We start from the raw sequence: 25,381 nt of genomic DNA on the forward strand, positions 1-25,381 counted from the left end.
AAAGAAATAAATCAAAAATGCTTGCGTCGAGAGCCCCATTCCCCCCGATTTTCTATCCCATCGATGGCATCCCATTGAATGGGGCGACTCAACCCAAAAGCCAATCAAAAACGCATCAAAATCAAAAGGCCGCCAAATAAACAAAAACAATTTGTCAATGTGGCAACAACAATCAACGCCATTTAATTAGATGCCATTGATTAGAAGGAGGTAACCCGACAGTCCCAACCGACAACAAACCAAGCGAACCAATACAAACTAAGAAGATCCACTGGGATCCATGAGAGCGCATCTGCTGCCTGCTGAATGTTGGGAGGAAGGTGGAGAGTGAAGGGTGGAGGGGAAGACGAAGCTGCATTTTGTCCAAGAAGAAACCACTTGAAAATTTGAAAACTTGTCGAGCTTGACAAATTTGACAGGCTTGATTGAAAATGAAAAGCGGCCAGCGAAAAGAAATATGTTGTTCACAATAGAGAGGTCAACCCTGAAAACGAACCCAAAAGAATCTACATATGTGCTTATGTATATAAGTCTGTGCATGGATGCATACCAGAGGCCGAGTAAAGCTCTATGACAATGCCCCATCGACTTGGTGGATTTTTGAAAGTGCCACACGACGACGTCGATGACAAAGACGGAGGCAGAGGCAGAGGCAGAGGTAGAGATGGTGGCAGAGACAGAGGAAGAGGTAAGGGCAGAGGCAACAGCGGCAACGGCAACGGCAACTGTCAAGTGCTTTGGCACTTTCCAAAAAACCATTCGAAAAAAGATGTTTTGGTTATTTCTCAGAGCTTGCAATAGGTGAGAATTTATGTTGATTTTTGTGGCAGCAACAGTTGCAGCCGCAGCTGCCGCTTCCCCTCCGACTCGCCATCCAATCATCGCATCCCTGGGCCTGCAATTTGTCAAATTGTTTAGTCTTTAGTCGCTGAGCGATTGACAGTCCGACTAACTAGCCAACTGCTGCTGTTTGGTCTACAACTTGGCTACAGCTTAAAGAGAGAGAGAGAGAGAGAGAGAGAGAGAGAGAGAGAGAGAGAGAGAGAGAGGAGCCAATGCAGTTGGCTACTTGCAACCGCTGTGGCTAATGATATTGTATGAATATTTTTGTTTTCAGCTTGCATTTCGGACTGTGACGTGGCTGCCACGTAAACAATCCGCTAAATTGTGGTCCATTGCAGCATTTTTGCGCCAGGTGTTGGCAGATATTTGAAATATTTTCAGCTTAAATCGGCTTATGCTTGGCCAAGAGTTGTTGCCACTCGTATTACACATTCTTATACCAATGCACAAAGTCAACGGGGAGTGCACATTGTGGTTTAGTATCGCATAAAATCGCAGACATATTGAATAATATTTAACTTTTTTTAAATTGTGCTATTTATCTATTATGAAATCTCTGTACTGATTGTATGATAAATTGCTGTAATTTCATAATCAATTCATGATTATTGTTTCCAATCATCAAATTCGACTCACGCCTCTTACCAAACTATACTTTAAATTTTAACTTAAAGATGCACTGTTAAACACTTTGACCTACTTCAAAAAGGCGTTAGAAACCTAAAAAAAAACACATGGTAGAGACTGGAAAGATTACAAATAGCAGAAGAGCAGATTTTGGAGTGTTGAAAGAAAGTGTAAGAACGAAGCTGCTGCAAACAGTTAGGATTTGTTTGTTCAAGACAGTTAGAAGGTGGCAAACAGGTAACAGTTGTCCATCAAGAAATCCGCTTGAAGAACTGCAAGGAAGGTCAAACTGTGGTTAATTATTGATGAGTCGAAGAGGAGAAGGAAGACGAAGATGCTTGACCCTCGCCAACAAACACCCGCACAACAAAATCTTGTTGTTTCTAATGTTTTTGCTGTATTCCTCACGGGTGTCGAGTCGAAAGTCATTAACGAAGCTGGCCTGGTTGTTGTTGTTGTTGGTGTGTTGTTGTCGCTATTTCTGTTGCTGGTCTGGCAGCTGGCAGCTGGCATTCCATCATTTTTAATGTGCACGGTCATAAAAAATCAAGTGCAACAAGTTGCCAAAGACCGTTTGGGAGATATGTGAGTACGAGTACGAGTGCGAGATGTACTTACAGATACACAGATACAGATACATTCTAACTGTTTACATTTTATGGCTGGGCGTGCCGCATTGACAAATCATCTTGACACCTTCGGCATGGCAAACAATTTGGCATTGGACGTCATAAAAATGGGTTACGGACATGATTTGCAATGCAATAAACTTAATTGAGTGCGCGTCAGTTTTTAATTTTAAACCGTTCACGGGATTACGATACGCAGACACTAGGACAGACAGACAGACGGACAGTCACTCAACCGGTTTCCCAGAAACAAACAAACTTAACATAAATAAGTATGATATAAAATAAAATAGAGAGAAAAATGTATAATAAAAAAGCATTTGGAGAACATTTCGATTCCGAGGCGCGAAATCGTTAAATTTCTTTTGATGTCGTCATGGGTTAAGATACGCAGTTTTTGGTCATTTTTAATGATGCCATTAAAATCGCAGGTATTTATTTATTTTCTCTGCTTTGTTGTTGTTCCCCATTTCGAATTTGTTTCTGATTTCAAGTTGCGATTTAATTGTTGCATTATAAAATCTCATTTTTATTTTCGGCTTTCGGCGCCGCGGCCGTTTAAACGGCGCCAAAAAGCAGTTCATAATCGTTTGGTCATCATTAATTTTGATTTTGATTTTGTTGGTTGCTATAAATATTTCTTATAGTCGCTATAAATCGACGTGCCACACAGCTGAGCCACTCACCAGACACTCAGCACTCGGCCCACTTTGACAGCAGCTGGGTGGGTGGGTTGAGGTTGTGGTTGTCGTTGTCGTTGTGGTTGAGATTGTGGTTGCTGGTGGTGCAAACTGGTGTTAACTTGTCAGCCGCAGAGTCAGTAGCGTTTCACTATATATGTATATTTTTGCAGAGTCATTCGTTAAATATACCTTAAATATAGCTATCATTTAGCAATCAGTTGTGTCAAATTTTATTTTCGGCACTTTTCGCAGATTTAAGTATTTTGTTTGAAATCTAACAAGCACACTCGACTGTGATATACCCGCTACCCATTGTCAGTTAAAATATATTCTAAAAATATACCACAAAAATAGTAAAATATACCCAAGGCTTTGTTTGGTATATATATATTGTACTGCATTCAAAATATAATATAGAACACAGAATATACCAAATTGCCAAAGCAACTAAGTCCCGAAATATGGTAAGGAGGTTTTTTCCATACAAAAGTATTTCTTAACTAACTTTTACAATTTATCTGATCGTATCCAAATTTTCAGGAACGATAAATACTGTAATTATTTTTGGATGTACCGAAAATAGCGACTCTAGTTTCAAAACGGTTGTCATTCGATATTTTGGATAAAAACTTGAAACAAACTTAATCTGAGTGCACACATAACAAATGCTGTCGAAAAGAATTTTAGCTCTATCGCTTATAGAAACTGAGATCTAGGTGTTCATATGGACGGACAGACAGACAGACGGACTATATCGTCTCTGCTGTTGACGCTGATCAAGAATAAATATAATTTTTAGTGTCGGAGATGGCACAAAGTTATTATACCCTTCTACCGTAAGGGTAGCGGGTATAAAAAATTAATTTTTCATTATTCTGTCTTCTGAATTCGTATTCATTTCTATTTATATTTTACGTTACTGCGAGAATTACGATATACAAAGTGATAGTCACTTTGTTGTTTAATATTATGACCTGCATCAATTATTTTTGCATCATTATTTGTATTCAATAATATAAATAATCTTTACGTTCAATTATATCACTTATATGGCACTTTCTCTCATCTATTGTAATCTCGAACTTGATCTTTTAAACTTTTCTTCGGTCTCTTGGCTTTCAACAAGTCTGTCCAATGGCAATAATGTTACCAACAGCATCAACAAACACTTGAAGCACTTTCCTATGCAAATTTTATTTAATTTACAACAATTAAAATAAGCCCCATCTAATGCGCCGTAATGTCTGCTGTCGGCATACAAACTGCAAATCCCAACGTAAGCTGCACTTGAAAAATGGGTAAAAAGTCAACACCAAATGATCTGAGATCTAAAATCCCAGATATAAACATAGATACACACACACACAACAGAGGCTTAACTACAAATACACAAATACTACAAAGCAGCAGCAACTCTGAGTTTGAGTTTGAATTTCAGTTAAAGTTTGTGTTTGAGTTTGCGTTTGAGCTTGAGTCAGTGAGTGGAACTGTGGTATTTCCGTCATTTAAGCAGCGGCTTAAAATGTTTCTTCATTAGAATAACTGTCATAAAAATAAACGCATAAAATTTTTCGAAAAATACTCACCGTAAGCGGATCTAATCATTTTCCCATAAAGAGCTGCACAGCTGCTCGGCCAAAATCTGCTTAAATTTCACCTGACACGCTAATTTGGCTAATAAACATGGCCCCCTCAACAATGCTCCCGCCTGCCAACCACACAATGAATATGTTAGCTACAAAAACCTCACAATAACAATATTAATAATAACAATAACTCGTTGCTAACATCCAAATTCAAGCGAACCCATCAAATGTGCGAAGCTTCTGAGATTGAGGCGCCATTCAGCCACCGAATTTGGTTTAATGCCCCAAGTCCAACCAGTCAACACATCCAAAAAAAAAAATTGGAGAACACAAAAACGATAAAATATACTAAATAAATTTTTATAGTATATAGTATATATTTAGATTTATAGAAGAAAGTAATTATATATAGTAAACGATTATTAGGAGAATTACGAGTTATTGCAGATATTTATACACTCTTATCAACAAAATATTTTTATATACAAAATGCTGTTTAAGGGAAATGAGACAAATTAGTTATTATTTCTTGGTACTTTTATTAATTTGTTTCGTTATTATTCTTCTAAGTTATGTATATTAATATATAAAGAATAATCAAAGGAAATTCTGAAATTTCATGAAAAAATATAGATTAAATATTTCTGAACTCTGTACTTTTCCTAAAAGTGATTTTGATTAATAATATAAATTAGTATAATATAATATAAAATGTATTTTGTTAATCCTAATCCTATCTTTCAAATATACCCAAGGTGTTTATTTAGTAGTTGAGGTTCTCAAATTAAATTAAAGCAGAATCTTTAAGCATTAAAATATATGTAGAGCTGTTGAACATTTTTACAGAGCATCTGCTGTCGGCGGGAGTGAAATGACAACTGATTCGTGTATTTCAATTTATTGCTTAACAAATATATTTTTTGTTAAACAAATTTATAAATTATTACTTTTGGCGCATAATAAAATTTCATTAGCGTTGCCGTCGGCGTTGGCGTTTTGAGGCGTGCGCAGACGGCGCCAGGTTTATTTTATTTATTTCGTTTTGTTTTTTTGCTTTTGGTTGCTCGTCGATCGCTGATCGTAGACGCCTCGTTTTGGCATTTGTTTTGGCCAGATCTGTCACTAAACCGCTGGAGAGGAGAGCGGGTGACAGCAGCTTGATAAATCTCAATAACAACGGGCGCATTTTGAATTTGTGTTTGATGCTGTTCCATGATGTTCATGTTGATATCGATTTGAATGCCTAGCACTGTCCATCTCTAACCTCTCTCTGTATATTGACCACTTGCCAGCACTCGTCGCACTTGCGACCAATTTGCATATCTCGATTCAAAAATGCCACAGCATTCACACATCTTTTTTTTTGATCTTTTTTGCTGTGGTAATTAATTTTGGGCAAGCCATAGATCTTTTATGCTTTGCATACATTAATATTGAATACACATTTATTTATGATTTACTATTTATTTATGCGGTGTCAACATTCCAGCACATCCATCCATCAGCCGAGTTTCCCCCTCAACAACAAGATCTCACTAACTCCCACACGATCCGAACTTGTGGCCTTTTTACGAGCATTACAATCTGTCCAGATTGAGGTCGCATTGAACAGATTAACGCTTTGTCGCATTGTTGGAGATTCTTATCAATCGTGTAAAAACACGATTTTCGTATTACGAATATGGTTTTCATTGAGTTGAATTCACCAAAGATGATGCTGATTATTTCCGGTTTGGAAAACATTCATAAAGTGACCTCGCCGCGACTTGTGAGTTCAGTAGGTCAGAAGATCATAACCAAAGGGAAAACATTTATTCGAGTTCGACATTGATATATATCGAAAAGCTATTTCAACAAAAATGATTTATTCTAGTCCTACATAGAAACCTAGTCGATCTCGAACATTTTTATCTGGGATTCGTCTCAACATTCTTCCTTTCTTAGAAATTATTAATAAGTAAGAAATTAAGAGTGTGCTCGACTATAGTTATACCAAAAGATACATATAATATATGGTAGACTATAAAATACAAGAGATAGTCAACTAAAGCATTGAATAAAAGCTATAATAGTAGTTTAGTTAGTATTTTCTATATCATTTATTATTTCAATATGAGTTTAACTTTTGTGCACCATCAGCATTTTGATAATCACAACTTTTCACATTTTTATTTTATACTCACCAAGCTCTTCAACTGATTTATAAGGAAATATTCTTAAATTCTGTCATAGAATTTATTTAACAGCACTCAGGAGATTTTTAAGACTATTAATTCTGAACTTGGAAAGATTCAAATACATGATTTTGAAGAACGTTTTAAAAGTGGCTTTTTCAAGTAAATTTACAGAAGTTGTACTAAGCGTCTCGTATATGTTGAATTTTAGCTGATTTATGCATATTACTTACCAAATTCAACTCTTCAATCCTTCAGTATCCCGAGTACTTAAAACTCCCACATCCCAATTGTTGTTTTCAAATGAAATCATTATTTTTCACATTTTTCAAGCTAATTTATAAGGAATTCTTCTTAAATTCTGTCACAAAATTTATTTGACAGCACTCAGGAGATTTTTAAGACTATTAATTCTGAACTTGGAAAGATTCAAATACATGATTTTGAAGAACGTTTCAAAAGTGAATTATTCGAGTAAATTAACAGAATTTGTATTAGGCGTCTCGTATATGTTGAATTTTAGAGAATTAAGGATATTACTTACCACATTCAATTCTTCAATCCTTCAGTATCCCGAGTACCTAAAACTCCCATCCCAATTGTTGTTTTGAAATGAATACGTCAGGTTTGTATTGTACTATATGTGTTTCATATTTATTTTGAATTCGTATCGTTTCATCGTCATTCGCAAATTGCTCATTATAATTACTATTGTGATTACGATGATCATCGTTATCATCGTTAACAACATTAATATTTGCATTTAAATTAATAATATTAGGTTGTTGTTGTTGCTGCTGCTGCTGCTGTTGCTGTTGTTGCAACTGTTGCTGTTGCTGTTGCTGCAGTTGAAAACCAGTTAAGGAACTCTGCAGCTGATCTTCTTCTTGCTGGCTTTCATCACTACTACTTTGAATATTATTATTATTATTATTATTGTTGTTGTTGTTATCATTCCTGTTGTTGCCTTGTCGATCGTCGTTTATATTATTAGCATCAATATGATTGCGATTTGTGGCAACAACAAGAAGAACAACATCATCATTATCATCATCATCAGCAGTTGCTGCCACTGTGGCAGCTTCAATTCGATCGTTATTCACTTGCTCCTTAAGATTATTGTCAATGTTCTCTTCGAAATTGAACGACTCCCTCGACTCTCTCAACTGGCTATCGCTATGGCTATCGTTATGGCTATCGTTATCGTTATCGCTATGGCTATCGCTATGGCTATCGCTATGGCTATCGCTATGGCTATGGCTATGGCTATTTGGACTATCGAACTTAGGGCTAGTGTCTAAACTACTAGAATCAGTCGTGCTACTTTTAGTATTCATATTATAATGCTCGTTACTGTACAAGTAGTTGTAGTTTTTTGGCAAGGCAGGTATTGCATTATTAACATTAGGGCTATTACTATTTAAATGTAGTATTTGTTTTTGCATTAACTTTAAATTACTATTAACATAGGCTTTTGAGTATTCATTGTGTAGCTCAGCATCGACAACATCCTGCTGCTGCTGCTGTAACTGTTGCTGTTGCTGCTGGGATGTCTGCTCCACCAGCTGCATATCCATGTCAGCACCGCCTCCGTTGCTGCCACCGGACGTGGCACGTTTTCGGCGTCCCCGCTTACGTCGACTGGCCGCCAGCATGGCGAACAGATTGAGCGCCGATGGCGCCAACGAAACGGTTGCTGTCAGCGCCGTCGATGCTGCTGTTGCCGTGTACGAGGACGAGGAGGAGGACGACGCTGTTGGCAATTGCTCAGCTGATTGTTGCCGCCGCTGCTGTTGTTCCTCTTCCTCTTCCTCCTGTTGCTGCTGCTGCTGCCGACGGCGTTGCATGCGTCGGCGGCGTCGTTGCTCCTGCAACGTTGCATTGTTGTGATGGTGACGCACCATCAAATTCTTAGGCTGCGGCTTCTGCATCGCACCAGCAGCATTGGAGCTGGCATTGCTCAGACGCAGTCGCTGTTTCTGCTTTTGATTCTGGCGATGCGATTGCTTCTGTCGCTGGCGATGTTGCACGCGTTGCATGCGCTGCTGATGCTCCTTATTGTGTTTCATAATCTGTTGCTCACGCAGCGCATCGCTGTTCGCTTGATTGTAGGACTTAAGGCTATTGTTGTTGTTGTTGTTGTTGCTGTTGCTGTTGTGGTTGTTGTGGGTAGAAGAACTATCGCTATTAATACTTGTTGCTGTTATTCTTTTTGTTGTTGTTGCTGGCTGCACGCGACTCTGGTGCTTGCCACGTGCTCGCTTTGTCACTGCCTCGACCATTGGACTGGGCGTTGTTGTTGTTGTTGTCGATGTTGTTGTTGTTGTTGTTGTTGTGGTTGTTGTTGTGGTGCTCGTTGTTGTACTGCTGCTACTGCTTCTCGCCCAGGCGTCCAAATTGCTGCGAAAGTCTTTGGCATTCACAAGGTTGAACAGGAAGCAAACATTTCGCAACCGCCTCGGCTTCAGCTGATCCCTAGGCCCATAGGGCCGAGAATTGCGCTTGATGCCCACTCTCAGCTGTGGATTGTAGGCATTGGTGTATTGGTAATAGCCCCGATCCATTGTCTCCTTGAAGTGGCAATCGTTTGTGACGTTTCTCTGCAATCGAAATGAAAGCAGACAAAAGCAAAGGGATTGTTAAAGCAAACGGTTAAATTTCGTATATTTCCCTTCTTTAAATCGGATATAATTCAGAATCTCCCATCTTAAACATTACTTTAAAATACAAATAAATCAATCTCACCTTTCCAACAAGTTTGCCTTGGGCGAAGCACAAGTAATAGTCCACATCCTTGGCGTAGATGCTGATTTTGAAATCCTCGTCGAAAACATCGCCAACACCTTCCATTTTGAAGGATTCTGAAGAGAGAGAGTAAGAGTAAGAAGAATTTTAATTAATTATAGGCAAACATAGTTTTTCTGTTAGTTAAGTAAATATTTAATGCTAGAATCGAACGCACACTTCAACGCGAAGATAACCCAATTAATTGAAAGGTTTTCGATAAAGTTATGATAGGTTTGATTAGCACTCTTGAGTGGCGGCGGCACGGGACAGCGATAGAAACAAGAATCGGACATTTAATGAAATTAACTTTATATGGTATACACTCCTTCATATATAGAATGGTAGGGCTCTTTATCAGGCTGCGCCAATCGAACCTACAAAACTTATGCTTGACAGTCGTTGAACTTCCTCGAGTGTGGCCCAAAAAATTTCAACGGATGTTTAACCCTGAAAACCACTTGAATCCTCTCCCTCTTCCAAAAACGATCTTCACGTGCGCATTGCATGAGTGTACCCCCAACCCCCTATGAGGGGGAAGGGACCTTCTATATGGCAACGCCACAACAAACAAATCGATCAAATTGGCTAAGTCTGGCAAGTTTGGCACTTAAGCCCAAGTATTCCCTTTGAACGAAAAACAACTAGCCAAATACATAAGTATCAAGAAGATAAGATAAAATACCAAACTGACAAAACAACGAGTGTTTCACTTAATTTATTAAGAAGCTACCTCTCTTCTTCTCACTATCATATTTCACGTGCGAAAAGCAGCCACAATAGTTGTGATATTTATTTATTAGCAAGTGCAGAAAGTATTTTATAAATAAAACATATTCCTCTATCTATGTCTATTAGATTCATTGTTGGTCTTCTCAGTACAGTTACGTGTGTCTTCCCACGCTTATTGCTTGTGACTGCTGTCACTTTCGTGTAGAGATCAACCCACTTAGAGATCGGCCGACTATCGCCAGCGTCTGCTCCTGAACTTCACCCACTGAGCCGAAGAGAGCGGCACTAAAAGGCGAATGACAAACGGCTCGGAAAAACCGCATGAATTCAAACAAAAACAGTACATAAAAAAAAGAAGAAAAAACAAAAGAAATAAATTGAAACCGCAATCGTCGTGTGTGGAACTGGCGCCCATGGCGGGGCATAACATCAATCAAATATTAAATTACCAATAATTTAATTAAGCCCACAATATGCACAGACAGCAACAGAGTTCAAAATAAATGCCAATTCAATTTAAATGCCATTCGACTAAGTAAAGCGTGCGTGCGTGCGAGAGAGGGAGAAAGTGAAACTGAATTGATGAGCAAGAAAAAAACCAACGAATCGCCCAAAATAAATCGAGGCAAGCTGGTATATTAGAAAAATATAGGAGTCTTAGCATAGTTATAGTAGTATATAGATGGTCAGATCGTACTGGATGAGTGAAAAAAGCAAAAAGTAAATTGTTGAGCAACGAAAAAACAATCGAATCCCCCAAAATAAATCGAGGCAAGCTGGTATATTAGAAACATATGGGAGTCTTAGCATAGTTATAGGTTTATAGTATACTATATACTAATATAGATGGTCAGATTGTATTGGATGAATGAAAAAAGGAAAACGTAAATTGATGAGCAAAGAAAAAACCAACGAATCGCCCAAAGATAGTATATTAAATATTGAAATATATCTGAATTTAAGTGTAGTTATAGTAATAGTATATTAGTATTATATATAGTTAGTCACATCGTACTAAAAGAGTGAAAAAAGGCGAACATGAATTGATGAAATACAACCCAAAATAAATTCGGGATACTAACATATTGTATATAAAAATATAGATATAATCTTAGCTTATAAAACATATAGTAGACAGATCGTACTTACGTGCCAGTGATATATCTTCTGCCGACACTCTGCCCTGGGCATTGATGTGCAGCGCCCGATTGTTGTGGGTCTTGAGTGTTAGTATGAATTCGTCGGCTTTTGCACATGTTGTCGTTACAAGAGCAAGCATTACCTGCAACACAAGAGAGAACAGAGAATATATATTTAGTGTATTGTATACGCAAAGTATAAACACAACCGCCAGCTAATCCTGCCTCCATTTGACCATAAATTTCCATTAATACGATGAGCTTTTTATTATGAGCCCGATGCCCGAACTGTACGCAGATGTGACATAGAATGGCCAAAGGTTTCTCTCCTTTCCCTTTTCTTCATTTATTGTATTTTATGGTCAAAGTTGAGCCTCTGTGTGTGTCGGTCAGCCAGTGACCATTAAAGCGGACCGACTTGTGTGTGTGTTATGGTAGCTCTCCAAATTGGTTTTTGAATGGAGCATAAGCTAATCCTGAACATTGTAGCGACAACTCTGACCGAAGGTCGCAGCTGCCGCTTAAATTATAAAGTTAATCTAACTGAAAGCTGAGTCTGTCGACTATTATACGATCTGTGCTTAGTCAGGACTACATTATTATCATTTCATTTACTTCTTTAATTTTTAATTAATTTACCTTTTTTACCTTTACTTTCCCTTAGAATTTGTTCAAATTAAAAGCTATTTTGCTGTAAGGTTCATCAATACCTATAATCAATCAAAGTTTTCAAACTTTTGCAGACAAGTATAATCTGCCAAATTGATCAACACTTCTGTTGTCAAGTTGGCTAAGAGCTGTGGCAGACAGACACCACGTGTCTGTGCCATGTTTTGTCTATCAGCGACACGTTTTTTACCGCAATTTGCATAAACATTTCCAGGGATTGATGATATCGCAAAAATGATATGCCAAAGCTGCAGAGTCAGCAGAACAAGGCATAAAATCTATATATAGTATAAATAAATGATATCTATAAATTCATAAATGTATCTACAACTTATTTTTTATCGCTCTGGCTTTTAATGGGCTTGCCACACGGCACACAGCCGAGTTGCAAGTGCATATAGTAAGTGGAATTAGAGTTATTATTTGTGTATTGTTCATAACTGCAAATTGGTTGAGGTTCCCCCCTCTCTCTCTCTCTCTCTCTCTATGTGACTATCTCTTTTGGGCAAATGGCAGTTGCGTGATTCCTTAACATGAGTTTTTCATCTGCTTGTCAGCGTTTCATCATTTTCAAGTTGACACAAAATCAAACAGCAATAACCAAAAGTGTCAGTTTATTTTATATACATTCCTCTCTCTCCCCCCCCCATAATTCTCCTTCCGCTCTAACTTTTTGTGGGGGGCCTGCTGTTTGTGCTACTCATAAAATTGTTCGTTTTCTGTCTTCAGTTTTCATTTTTGAGTTTTGAGTCTTTTTTGATGGGCTGCGTAAATGACGTGCGACCTCTTCCATAGTTCAATGACGTTTTAACGCACATGTGTGTTTGTGTGTGTGGAATAATCATAATTATTATTATTATTATTTCTTATTTTTATTACTATGTTTCTCGACTCAAGTGTCTGTGCAACAGAGACCAGACCCTGAGCCAGTGCCTCAAAACAGATCCACAGCAAAAGTCGGTTGAAGCCACTCCAATGTACACACACACACATACACACACATATATTTATACACACGCCACACGCTGACCGCCTCAGATATCGTAATACCCCTCTCCCCGCCCCATCAAGTTTCCCTCTCTTTCCACATTTCACTTATGATTACACACTCGATCTTGTTATAATAATCAAACGGAAAGAAATACTACACGCATATTGATATTTCGGTTATTTTTTTATGATAATTATTTGGAGTGCTGAAAACAATGACAACAACAACTATCACAACAATGTGAAGTTTTATTACTATTTTGTATTGTGGAATACCAACAATGTTTGTATCGATGAAAGCCAAATAAAAAATCATGCGATCATCTTTAGGTATTCTAAGCTGGAGGAGCTTAAATTTTAGTATCAAATTAATACTGAGCTGAGGTAACTTCATCTATGAGGCTTCATTGCGTTTTTCCTGTACACATTTTACAGCTAAACACGTCGTAAATCAATCAAAGCAATATGATCTTTAATAAAATAATATGAACACGCCCATTCACAGTTCAGCAAAGTCATCGACAAGTACGTGGCAAATACTTAATACAAGTGAAGCTCGACTTTAAGCTACCCTACGAATTACACTGGTAATTCCTTGTCTAAAGCAATACTCTCAGAAGGGGTTCTTGAACTTACCATCAGTATAAAAATAATCCTGGCATTGAGCAGCATGAACTGTAGTAACCTGTAAGTAGAGAGAAGGAGAGATGAGAATACTGAGTATGTTTTTGACGATCGTATAAAGCAAACTTACGATATCGCCTATAAATAAAACGTTATAAGCAACAAATTAGCATAAATCATACAGATTATTAATGATTATTAATTACTGTCTGTTTATTGATTTCAGTTTTGTTGCGTTTTCAAAAACAACTTCCGACTGTGAATGTGACTGTGACTGTTATTGTGATTGTGATTGAGATTGAGACTTGGGAATATGATCAGAGAATGAGGGAAGCTGTCAGCTGACAAAAGTGAAACAACAATTAAGTCATCTCTCATCTCATTTCGTAGATGATCGTGAGCTCTTTAAACAAAAGCTAGCTCAACCATAAGAGCGACTTTGAGTAGTATTCACGAATACTACAAGAGCACTACTGACACTGAGCAACTTTTGCTCTGGCCCAATGTCAACACGCACTCGAAATTGTTTATGGAAAAAGCCCGAGACTATCGATCGGCCAACCATATAGTAGTATATTATAGTATGTATATTTATAAACTGGCAGATATATATAGTATTTGTATGCAATACTGACGCTGACGCTGACTAATCCCCTTTGGAAGGGACCCGGCACAGGCCGAAAAGGTCATTGATTTCAGCTTAGAGAGCGCTGCTGAACCAAAGAACCAAAGAACCAACAACACTTGAAGGGTAGTTTCTTAAGACGAAGGTCTCTTATTCCATGCCATTCCACCATTCCATTCCATTCTATTCTCGTTTCTTTTCTTTTCTTTGCATTTCTTTGCTTGTTCGCTGCTTTTTTGAAAAGTGAAAATCGCGCACAAGCCACAAATAATAACAAAGGCAACAAAGACGGCTCGAAAAGTGCACGAGAGAAATCAATACAAGAGACCATCGACAAATTTTTTCATAAAAACCTGAAAGTGCGACCCGGGACCAAAAGCAAAACCCAAACCCAAACCACATCGAACCAAAGGCAGAGGCAGAGGCAGAGGCCAGTGCCATTTGCAAATTACAGTGCCCAATTCTGTGGCGTGCCAAAACGCTTTGCCCTCGCAGTGGGCAGTCCCCAAAAAGAAAAAATATGGAAAAAAAAAAGAAAAGAATATGTAGAAAAGGTTTGCTCGTAAACGCAGAAGTTGTAGTAGTAGTTATGGAATCAAGAATCAAATGCCTTTTGGCCTCTGTGCGATTTTTATCATTTTTCAATTTCACAGCAGACAATAAAACGAATAAACGAATACTTGAATTCGTATTCGGAATGGATTCTCTCGTAAGCTTCAAATAATTTCGCAAATTCATTGATGAGGCGTCTGTTGGTCAAACTCAACTCAACTCAACTGAGCTCAGTTCTCTGGTTGCAGAGTGTGCGACGATTTCGCTTTGCCAAGCAATTAAATCAAGCTTTGTTTGTGTTCTGGTTTGCGTTTTTCTTTTTTTTTTTGCGTATTAGTTTAATTTATGTTTAGCTTGCATTCGGCATAACTTTGAGTTAGGCAACTTCAATTTCAATGGACGACAGCTGAAACCGTAAATCTTCTGGTACACTTCTGATTACTTGCACAAATAATAAACAAGCACGACTTTCATACGGTTAAAGCGCATTAAAGCTTTTGCTGCCGTTCATTGATGAATCTCTTGAAAGCTCATATCGTGTATCGTCGCCTCAAATTGGAACTTTCTAGTCAAGCTCAATCTCCATTTCATTGAATTGTTTATGGTAGATCATTTCTACCTACTCTAGCGCCACATTTCGCAGCGAATTGAAACCGAAATGGAAATGAAAACCCCAGAGGCCAGTTTCTAAAACACATACACATACACATATGTATACACAAAAACTCAGTTAATGCCGGCATGTGACCCGTAGCTAAACCGCACTCGACATACTCCTATAACAAGAAGTTGTCTTGGGTATTCTATTCAACTTCTATGTATTATATCTGTATATGCCACATTTCTCATGTATGTAATTTGATATTACTTCTAGGGCCTGGCATGTCTGTGCTTTACTTTTGTTTCCTTTACAATGCGACTAATAATTACCTTTTTGGTATGCAGACAGAAGCACAACAGACGCCCAAATGAACTTGAGTTAAGTTTTTAGAACGTTTCGTCTTCGCTCGCTTTTTTTTCTCTCTGCTGTCTGTTGTCTGTTGTCTGGCGGGGAATCAGATTCTGATTCCGATTGTAAGACTGACGCAATAGGCGACGTTCCTTAGGCCATGTGCTTTGCATATTGAACAGCTCCCTCTTCTACTCCCGCTCTCTTTCTCTTTCGCCTTCCCTATTTTTTGGCTCGTTCTTGACTGCTGGATCGTGAATATTTTCAGCTACTTTACAAGTTTTCCCCGCCAAGGAATTTGGCTTCAATTCGAAAGGAACGTGCCTGTATTCGCTGAGTGGCTCTGCAGGACCACCCGGTTGATTGTGTTGCAGTGGGAAAATTGTCGCAGCTTACACACACACACACACACACACACACACACACACACACACACACACACACCCACAGGCAGCTGCTTGACAGCTTGCTTAGGCATCAAGCGGCGCTTTCAAAAGCTCACTAATACAGATGCATGTGAAAAGCTGAATGACGATTAGAATCAAATGCTCGACACTCTCTCTCTCTCGCTCGCTCTTGATCGCTGTCTGTCTGTGGCAATTGAGCGGACATACTTGAGCGGCCTACGTCACTAGCAATCTAATCTCGGACATGTTGTGGTTTTTATTCTCCTAGCCATAATTAGTTCGCACATTTGACCATTCGAATAGACCCGTATTTTGTTTTTGTATTTGTATTCGAATGCAAATCAAGAGCTTGATCCACTTGCCAGATTAAATGCTAAACGCAACTCTTGCTACAAAAAAAAACTTGTCAACCACAACTCACAACGAGTACAAACAAACTCAGCTCAAACTCAAAGAATTCATTCAACCCATTCAATATCTAATTTAAATTCAAATACAATTTGCTTTTTGCAAACTTGTTTCGCGTTGTTGTTGCTGCTCATGTTGTTTACATTCAGTTGGCCAACACGTGTCACACGTTTCATGCGGGACTTGTTGATTCCTGATTTCGATTTAATCGCAGGTACTTAAGGCAAAATGCGTATGCTACCAGAATGTGCGGAATGCGACAGTGATTAGATTAAGACATTCGATTCGTGTCCAGTTCAGGGCAGACAACCCGAAAGTGTTGGGTCAAGATTTGCGATAAGTTAAAGCCACAAAAGTGACAAAAGTGTCAAATTGCACGATGGCCAAAACATAAAGCAATCCTTTCACTCTCAAGTGCTCGCTGATTGCTGCCACGTGTGCTTTCTCTCTCTCTCTCTCTCTCTTCTTCTCTTTTCCAGCTGCCTCATCAATCATGTAATCGGTTAATAACAATTACAGCAGCAAACTCCCTTCCTCCCTTTGTCCCATGCCACGTGTGCACCGTGTCCAAGTGTGAAATTTCCTGCTGTCAATTGTGCGTACAATGATGATGATGATGGTCACCCTAATGTTCGGCCACTCTATTTGCCATGCTGCACTTAATGCAATTTTCGTTTGCTTTTGTTTTTAGGGGTTGCTTTGCAACTTCGCGTTATTTAATACTCTTGCATCATCCACCTTGCGCTTTTTTTTTTGCCGTTTTCGTTTTCATCGTCGTCGTCGTCGTCGTCGACAACCCCCAACCCAGATCTGCAACCTCTCTCCCCACTCCCTCAGAGGTGCATGTTTCACTCCCTGTTCCTGTCCTGTGCCGGCTGCAATTGCAACTCTTGCCTTGCTGTGCACTTTGTCTTCTTGTCGTTGTTCCTGCTTGTTGGTTTATTGTTGTTTTGTTGCTGTTGCTTTTGCTGCTGTTCGGTTCTGTTCTGTTTAGGGGCGTGCGCTTTAATGAAGTTCAAAGGGAACGTCGCTACGATGAGTTTACTGACTTTGACAGTTGCCAGTTGTTTTATTTTATTTTCGGTTTGTTTTGCTCTTTGTTCTGGCCTGGGATTGTTGTGTGCACATTATATTCAAATACGAAAATATTTATATAATTTTTATGAGATTTTCCATGGCATAAATTACAATGCTATTACTTTAATGACTTGCGAGCAAAATCTACCTAATAAAATTAGTTTACAAAAGTATTAAAATGTATTTAAATAATACATAATTGTAAACGCGTTGCTTTAGAATTTATATATAACAAATTTTAGTCATTGTCTAGCTTTCGTAATTTGTAATTGCCATTTATTTTTTTGGTGCACTGAATTTTTAGCATACTTTTCGCATGAGTTGCCTTGTGGTTTTTTCCCAGAAGCCAAAGCACTTGAACTTGTAGGAGAGGAACAATAACGCCCCAAATATGTTATGAATAGCATTCAGAGTGAGGCACGAAACAAGAGCGCAACAGTGACAAGTTCAGTGTACTCTAGCGATAAGCCAGTGTTGTTGGTTGTGGGTTTGGTTTGAGTGCAAGCACTCTCTGCGAGAAACTCTCGTACCCAGGTGGAGACGAGTGCGAGATGGTGCAAATAATTTGACATGCACGCGAGCTGAGTCTGAGGGCACGTTATCAGGTCCCAGATGGAGTCGAGCCCAACCCAAACCGAACCTGAGTCTAAGCCTCCGCCGTGCCGTTACACAAATCTGAGCTCATTAGCAGATGCCCAGAACCCCTTGTGGAATGTAGTAAGTATCTAAAAGGTTTGTTGCTGCATAATTCTCAAATAGGCGTGAAAATAACACGGCGACAATTGAGAGCAAAATGCTCTGAGAGGCTGAGGGGTTGAGGGGTTGCTCGGGGGATTTACGTTTTCTGTTTTTTTTTGTATCTAATGCGCTTTTTGGTATGGGTAACAAGAGTTCGCAGCTGCAGGGCTGATAAGCCGCTTTCAACTCACAGCGCTGCTTTCTGCGTCTCTTTCCCTGATAAGCCAGACAGAGTTCGAGGTAGAGTCAGAGTCAGAGGAGCTACTTAAGTGGCAGCGTCTAAAGCCAAATAGATTTTGTTGTGCTAGGCGACAAGCGCAACTTTCTCAAAGAGTCAATATTGGCCAGACAGCGCTTGAGAAATGGGAGGAATTGGCTGGGGTCGGGTGGGGAGCTGACAGACTGACTCCAAGGTGAGCAAACATTGAGTGCGAGTGCAATGCATGACACCTCATCATCATGATCAACCTGTCGATTCAATTGGGTACCCAGTGGGAATTAGAGTGCTGACTTTGTAGATGATTAGAATGCAATTGCTGACGAATATGCTTGGGAATGTGTGTAAGGTATTAATTGATTCATCCGAACTTTCTAATTTTCTCCCAAAAATGTGATGCGTTGATTTTGCAATCTCAGTCAGATCTTGTGATCAACTTGGGTTGTGTGCATGCAAAGTGGGTGTGTTTGTTGTTTTTCACAAGACACGCTGAGACAACACGATGAAGCAGCAGAAGACAGTCGCTGCACATTGTAGGTCAGGTGCAACCACGCGACGTTGACGACGACGTTGACGTTGGCCCTAAGCAGCTGTCGCTACGCAGAGCTGCAGTCAAATAGGTGTAGAGGGGAGGGGTGGAAGGGGCAACTTAGCCCTCGACTTGGTAATTTGTAATGCAAATATTTGCATAAATTGAAAAATTTTACAGCCACGTATTGGACTTTGTCGTGATTTATCTGCCACTGCAACTGTCTGTTGCTCACCCACTAGCTTTCTCTCCCTCTCTCCCACTGTCTCGCACCATCTCACACGCCACCGCCGCTGTAGTGTCATCTCTGTCGCACAGCAAAGGTATTTCAATTGTTTTATAATACAAACAACATAAAAAGAAAGCGTCGCCCACCCGCCGCGACACGAAATACAAACTATACTATATATACTAAGTAGTCGAAAATTTGTAAGCCCTAGCCAGGCGATAAGTTGTCCATACTATTTATATATACATATATATAATTGTAATTTTTATTTATATACAACTTTGGTTGTTGCAACTGGCTAAATACCAAAATAAACAACAAACACTTGAGGGCCGTGACTTTATTTCTTGATGAAGAAATAATAAAAAGTATTAAAAAAAAACAAAAACAATAATAATAATAATAACAAAAAGACACACAAAAAAGCGTTTTCGGCGCTTTGTTATTATTATTTTATTTATACGCATAGCATGTCTATGGGGAGCTCCGACTAAACGACTCAACTTAGTACAACTGCGACTACAAATACGAGTAAATGGCGTATTTTTCGTTATAGTACTATAGTATACTATATATATACATATATATGTATATATTTATTTTTTTGAACGTGTTGCCGATAAGATAAAAACTGCGCGTCGCACTTCTAGACTCGCTTTGCATTGATACCCAGCTATTGCTATTGTTATTATTCTTGTTCTTGTTGTTGTTCTTGTTGTTGTTCTTGTTGTTGTTCTTGTTGTTGTTCTTGTTGCTGTATGGGCTAGGGAATACGATAGGTTTTAACTACCAGAACTCTAGATACGCAGCCGAAATCCACATGGGGTTTATTTCTTTCGATTAAGCCAAGTAAGTTCCACGGCAAATCTGCTAAACAGAAAAACGACATTGAGTTCAATTGGATCTGACCATAAAGAGCCATAAAACCATAAACAAATCAACTAAAATCCTATAAGCGCAGCACTAAAACCAAAACAATATTCATAATTTGCGTAATCGCCTTTAAAGAGGGCACGAACCACAAAGTTTGATATTATTTTTTTTTTGGAAGGGGGAATTCGAAAAGTATTATAGTAGACTATCTACTGCCTATGGTTTAGCTAAGTGATTCTAATTTATATCGAGACAGTTGTATTTGTGCTAAAAGTAGAGTATGAAGAAATATAAGTTCACAATCGATCTTTTGCCTGACAGCTGTATTACATGGTAAATCGATCTATTTACTTTCAGATGTTTATCTAAAAAATTGTCATCAATTTCAGCTCACAGCCGAGAGAAAAGTCCCCGCTTAGAAACATTAATATTTAGATATTATTTTTTATCATTTATATATAACTCATGGGCCAACCAAACCAACGTTTAATTGTTGTTTCTGATGGAGAGAGGAGTCCCCATAACAAAGTCAAAGCTTTGCTTTAACGGTATTTTTTCCCATCAAGAAGCAGTGTAAGATTAGAACACGAAATTGCTTTTGATCCATTGTTTTGAAAATCGCAAAAGTAGTCTCACTCTAAGATCAATAACTCAAAAACTAATGAATAGAATATCATGAAATTTTAGCATCTGTCTTCTGAAGGATTGTATTAACTGAAAAAATGGTGACTGTAATAAAACTAGCGACACCTATGTGTTAGGCCCGGGACTTTTCAGCCCATGTGTTATAGTGCAGCTATAGAAAGGCATGTCCGATTTGACACAGAAAACTGTAGCGAATTTAGCAAAATTACTACAGTTATTTATAAACATTATCGGCTCCAGGGCTGACTCACAAGTAAAAAGAGGCAGATATTCAAATCTTTATGTCATGAAACATATATTTTTTGTATCATATATATTTATGCATTACACATTGTTTATGTGAAAACGTCAGCAATTTTACATCTATGTGAAACGTGACTTTTGAGGTCACTGACAAAGGAATCGGCTGATGACTGAGTGATGCTCCCACAGCCCCCTCTTCTAAAAGAGCATATCAAACCCGCTCCAACTAAGTCGAAACACGCGCCTTTTTTTTTGTGTATCAACAATAATATAAATAAAAATCCAACGCTTTTTAGTTTTCTCTTGCAAATCGTGGTTGCAACTTCCCCCCAGCTCTTGACTCCTCTCGCTCTCAATTTTTGCAGCTTTTCGCCACCCGCGCGTAACCTAATTATAAAAACTCGAAGTGACATTTATTTTTCTTTTCTTTTTTTGTTGTTGTTGTTGTTCAGACAGCGACGCCAACGATTTTTGCTCGTATTTCTTGATCTTTGTTTTTCGTATGTTTTGCTTATTAAAGCCGCCCGCCATAATTTTATATAAGTTGTTGTTGTTGTTGTGGATCGTGTGTGGAAAGTTGGCGACAGGTAGTTAACTCAAGCATCAGTTGTCTGAACTATAATTGAATCTTTGAATCTAAAAAATAGTTCAAAACAGAGACAATTTGAGTCTCTAAGAATATCGCAATTATCGCATGATTAGAACAAAGTTGTGTAGCAAAAAAACACCTTCACATAGATTGGAGACTTTAAAATATTTAGAGCCCATTTAATTTGCATTCGTTATGGATATTACGAAATGTGTTTTTTGTTGTTAAATAATCCCTCAACTTAGTTGTTCAAGTGGAAATTCCAAAACACTAAACGCCGCACCCTTAAAGCTCTTAGCTAATCGGCAGCTCATTAGCTGACAAACTGACAGACGGACCGACTGAGAGACTGAGAGACTGACAGTCGTATAGGCTGACCAATTGACACATTGACAAGTCATCGTCGAGTGCTGACTGCACTCGGTGAAACCACTTTAGTAACAGTTAGAATATTACTATTGATTAACCGCATGTATCTAATGAAGGGGGGAGTGCTCTGATTGTGTGCGTGTGTGTGTGTGATTGCATTAATCAAAGCTGCACAAATATGTGCCAAGTCATAAATGTATTTTACGATGTTTTGTTGCTATTTTCTAGTGATTTGCCAAATGCGTATCTATCAGATTGTAAATCTAAATAAAACCAGCCCAGCTGTTAAGAATTCCATGTGACTGGCTGGCGATACTACTCAGGTTATTCGAGTAATCAAATCAATGGAGTATTCTAATGGGAATCGAAAAGAAATAAATTCTATATTTTTTTTGGGGGGAGTGCTGATAAAGAACTAGACACGAAAATTATGGCACAATAAATGCTACAGCTGTGTATCTATCAAATAGCTTTTAGTTCGAAGAGATGTATTATTATTATTATTAGTTGCGTTTATTGTTATTTCTGTGCAATCTTATCTCAGCATTGTCTGTTAAGCTAGTTAAGACCCTCTGCATCTCGATGAAGAATTTGCTACCTCAGTTTGGCAGCTTTGCTTAGGCGCTTATCAAATGCCGCACACACACACACACACACATAGAAACAGAATTGTTAACTCTTGGGAAATGTGTTTCAATTTTACAACACACGCGTTTTATCAGTGTGCATTTCCGTTTAATTAATAAAAGAAATAAACTCGCAACTCAAATCAAATATTGTCTATTTTTACGAAACTTGCTTATCACACACACACACACACACGCAAGGCGTGGCAGCGCCTATTTGACTTTTGAAATTTGGGTGTTGCATGAATTGGAAGCAAGAGTGAGAAAGGGAGAGAGAGAGAAGTGTCTAACTGGGGCCCAATTCACAGCTCTTGCAACAACTCTCGTACAAATATTTAAGCTGATTAATCGCACGCGTTTCTCTAGCGTTTTTAACAGCCAAGGGTTGTGTTGCTGCAATTGATTTATAACTCAGGTAAATGTCCTGAGATCAGGACACGCCACAATCACAAGCAGAAGTTGAAGCTGAAGCTGAAGCTCGCTGACGACGTCGACCCTTTGCCTTTGCCTTTGCTTCCAAGTTCTTTTCGCTGTATTTTTTTAAAAAGGGGTTGTGCACATATACATATACACATACATAAACACACACTCCCATGTGTGAGTAAGTGCGGTCGCATGTTAGGATTTATCCTAACATTTTTTGCATGTGTTGGTGCCATAACAAGTTATAAATAGCAATTATTGCCAGGTTTGCTGCTTCAGTTTTTCCATATTTCTTGTTTGAAACATATAATTGTGCTTTTTATGTGTTTGAAAATTGTTTTTTAAGTGAAATTACTCTCGCATGCGCTTGTGTTTGTGTTTGTGACTGCATAGGGATATTATTTGGTTACCGAATGGGGAATGAAACTGCACAAAACACAGGTCAAGGTACCCAGAGTTTGCTTTTGTGTTTCTGATATGCGAAATGGGATTGGAATCGACAATGAGAAATGGATTTGGATGTGGCGTGGTTTCTATCCTTGCACGTGGTTTCTATCTTCAATAAAACACAGCTACAAAAAGTAATGTGAAATAATTTAAACAGTTTAATGCAAGTTCTTCAGGGGAATTAATTCATTAGGAATGTTGATAGTAAAAGAAAAAAGAAAGCAAAAAACAGAAAAAACACTTTTGGTCAACTTAAGTTATCAGTTCGTAATTGGTACTTATATGACTTAATACACTGTAATCGTAATAATAATGGTAATGGTAAATAGTAAATGGTAAATGGTAATCGCAATCGCATCTGTAATCTTAATAGGCATCGATTGTGTATAGCGATTTGGATTGTGTAATTGCCTTTTTCGAATACTTACATTGTATATTTCTGGCCGCATTGTAGTCCCCAAATTTAAGGGTATAAATTATAATCCAACATGGGTTTGTGCTTTTGTATGTTGCCGTCTGGAAACGTTGGAAACGTTGTACATTGAGCGCACGGCGAAGTATCAAAAATCCAAACGGAAATAAAAATTTATAGATGCGTGTAAACTCTCATGTGTACGTGCATGTGTGTGTGTGTGTGTGTGTGTGTGTTGAAAATATATTTAATTTTTGATTTTTGATTGCATGCTAAATGTGCCGCATAAACAAAAATAAATTACACAGCAAAAAAATGCAACAAAAGCCGAGTTACAATTTTTTTCTTTTCTCTTGTTTTTTTTTTCACTTTTTACAGCACTTTTTGAGGTACAATAATTTCTTGTTGTTGTGTTGTTGTTGTTGGTTATGGCTTTGATATGTGTATTATTGATTAATAATATGTAATTTTTGTTATAATAAATAAATTGCTATAAGCATGTGTGTGTATGTATTTTATTTTATTGTATTGCACTTTTGTCGGCGATTACGGCGACAATTTCAATTTTATTCGATTATTTGAACAAAATGTTGTTTTCAATTTTGTTGTTGTATGTTGATAAATATATGTTTAATTAATTTTTACTTTTGGCACTGGGGCATTTTATTCATTATTTTGCTTCATCTGGTTGCAATTCAAAATTTGTATTCATTATTTTCCAAGTCGATTTTTAAAACAAAATCAGTTATTTCATAAATTTCTCATGCACTTTTTAGTTTCACTTTCATTTGGTTTTGTTTTTTTTTTTTGAACATGAACTTTACTTGCATTTTCTGTGTGGCATTTCAGAAATGTTGTTGCAACTTGTGTTTCTTTCTTTCGATTTTCGAAATATATTTTGATATTTAACGCATTTGTTATCCGCTCTGTTCGCAGTGGCGATCTCAAACCGACGGAAGGTGCACACAAACTCAGAAACCGATTCATGCCGACGACGTCGCTCGCCCAACGTTGCGACAGCTGCCGAACAGCGTGAGGCTCTGTTAACTAATCAGACACTGTTAATGTTAAACTCAAAATGGCAGCACACATGTCTCACAGCTCGCTGGTTCGATGTTGCCTGCCGTTTGACTGATAACAGTTGCGAGTCGCGAGTCGCGACATCGAAATCGGCTTGTACTTGAACGCAGGCAAGATTGTTGAAAAGATTTCCACTAGAAAGGAAAAGTTCGACAAAGAAAGCAAGAAAGATTGGTCAAGCAGTAGTTGTTTTCTTTTTGTTTTTGTTTTTGGTTTGAATACAGTAATAACATTTGATCTAGTTTAATTGGACTTTGACCAACGAAAACCGAATTACCACAACATGTGTTGTGCAAGGTCCAGTTCGAAGCGTTGATCGATTACCCAGCGAAATGTACTGGGCACTTTTATTGGTTATATGTATATAGTGTAAATCAAGTGCGTTGCTAACGACGCAAGAGAAATATTCGGCGATTACATTAAGCAATAATTGTTCTGTGAGAGCTTATCGATAAACCACAAA

The 25,381-nt window shown here is 38.2% G+C and overlaps 1 protein-coding gene across 1 annotated transcript; it reads right to left on the bottom strand.

The window, feature by feature from the left end:
* Window positions 1-7,123: 7,123 nt before the first annotated feature.
* On the bottom strand, window positions 7,124-24,819 carry LOC132794014 (myb-like protein Q). Its single transcript, XM_060804225.1, has 5 exons — window positions 23,855-24,819; window positions 13,493-13,541; window positions 11,208-11,340; window positions 9,288-9,403; window positions 7,124-9,142 (listed from the first exon to the last, which is right to left on the bottom strand). Coding segments are annotated over exons 1-5 (2,319 nt in total). The 5' UTR covers window positions 23,857-24,819.
* Window positions 24,820-25,381: the final 562 nt, after the last annotated feature.

This window comes from Drosophila nasuta, chromosome 3 (assembly GCF_023558535.2).
Source record: "Drosophila nasuta strain 15112-1781.00 chromosome 3, ASM2355853v1, whole genome shotgun sequence".
Lineage (NCBI taxonomy): Eukaryota > Metazoa > Arthropoda > Insecta > Diptera > Drosophilidae > Drosophila > Drosophila nasuta.

Coding starts and splice junctions, on each gene's coding strand:
- LOC132794014 (XM_060804225.1), bottom strand. Junction 9,404..11,207: donor AGAAGATATATCACTGGCAC/GTAAGTACGATC, acceptor CTCTCTCTTCAG/AATCCTTCAAAATGGAAGGT. Junction 9,143..9,287: donor AAGGCAAACTTGTTGGAAAG/GTGAGATTGATT, acceptor TTTCGATTGCAG/AGAAACGTCACAAACGATTG.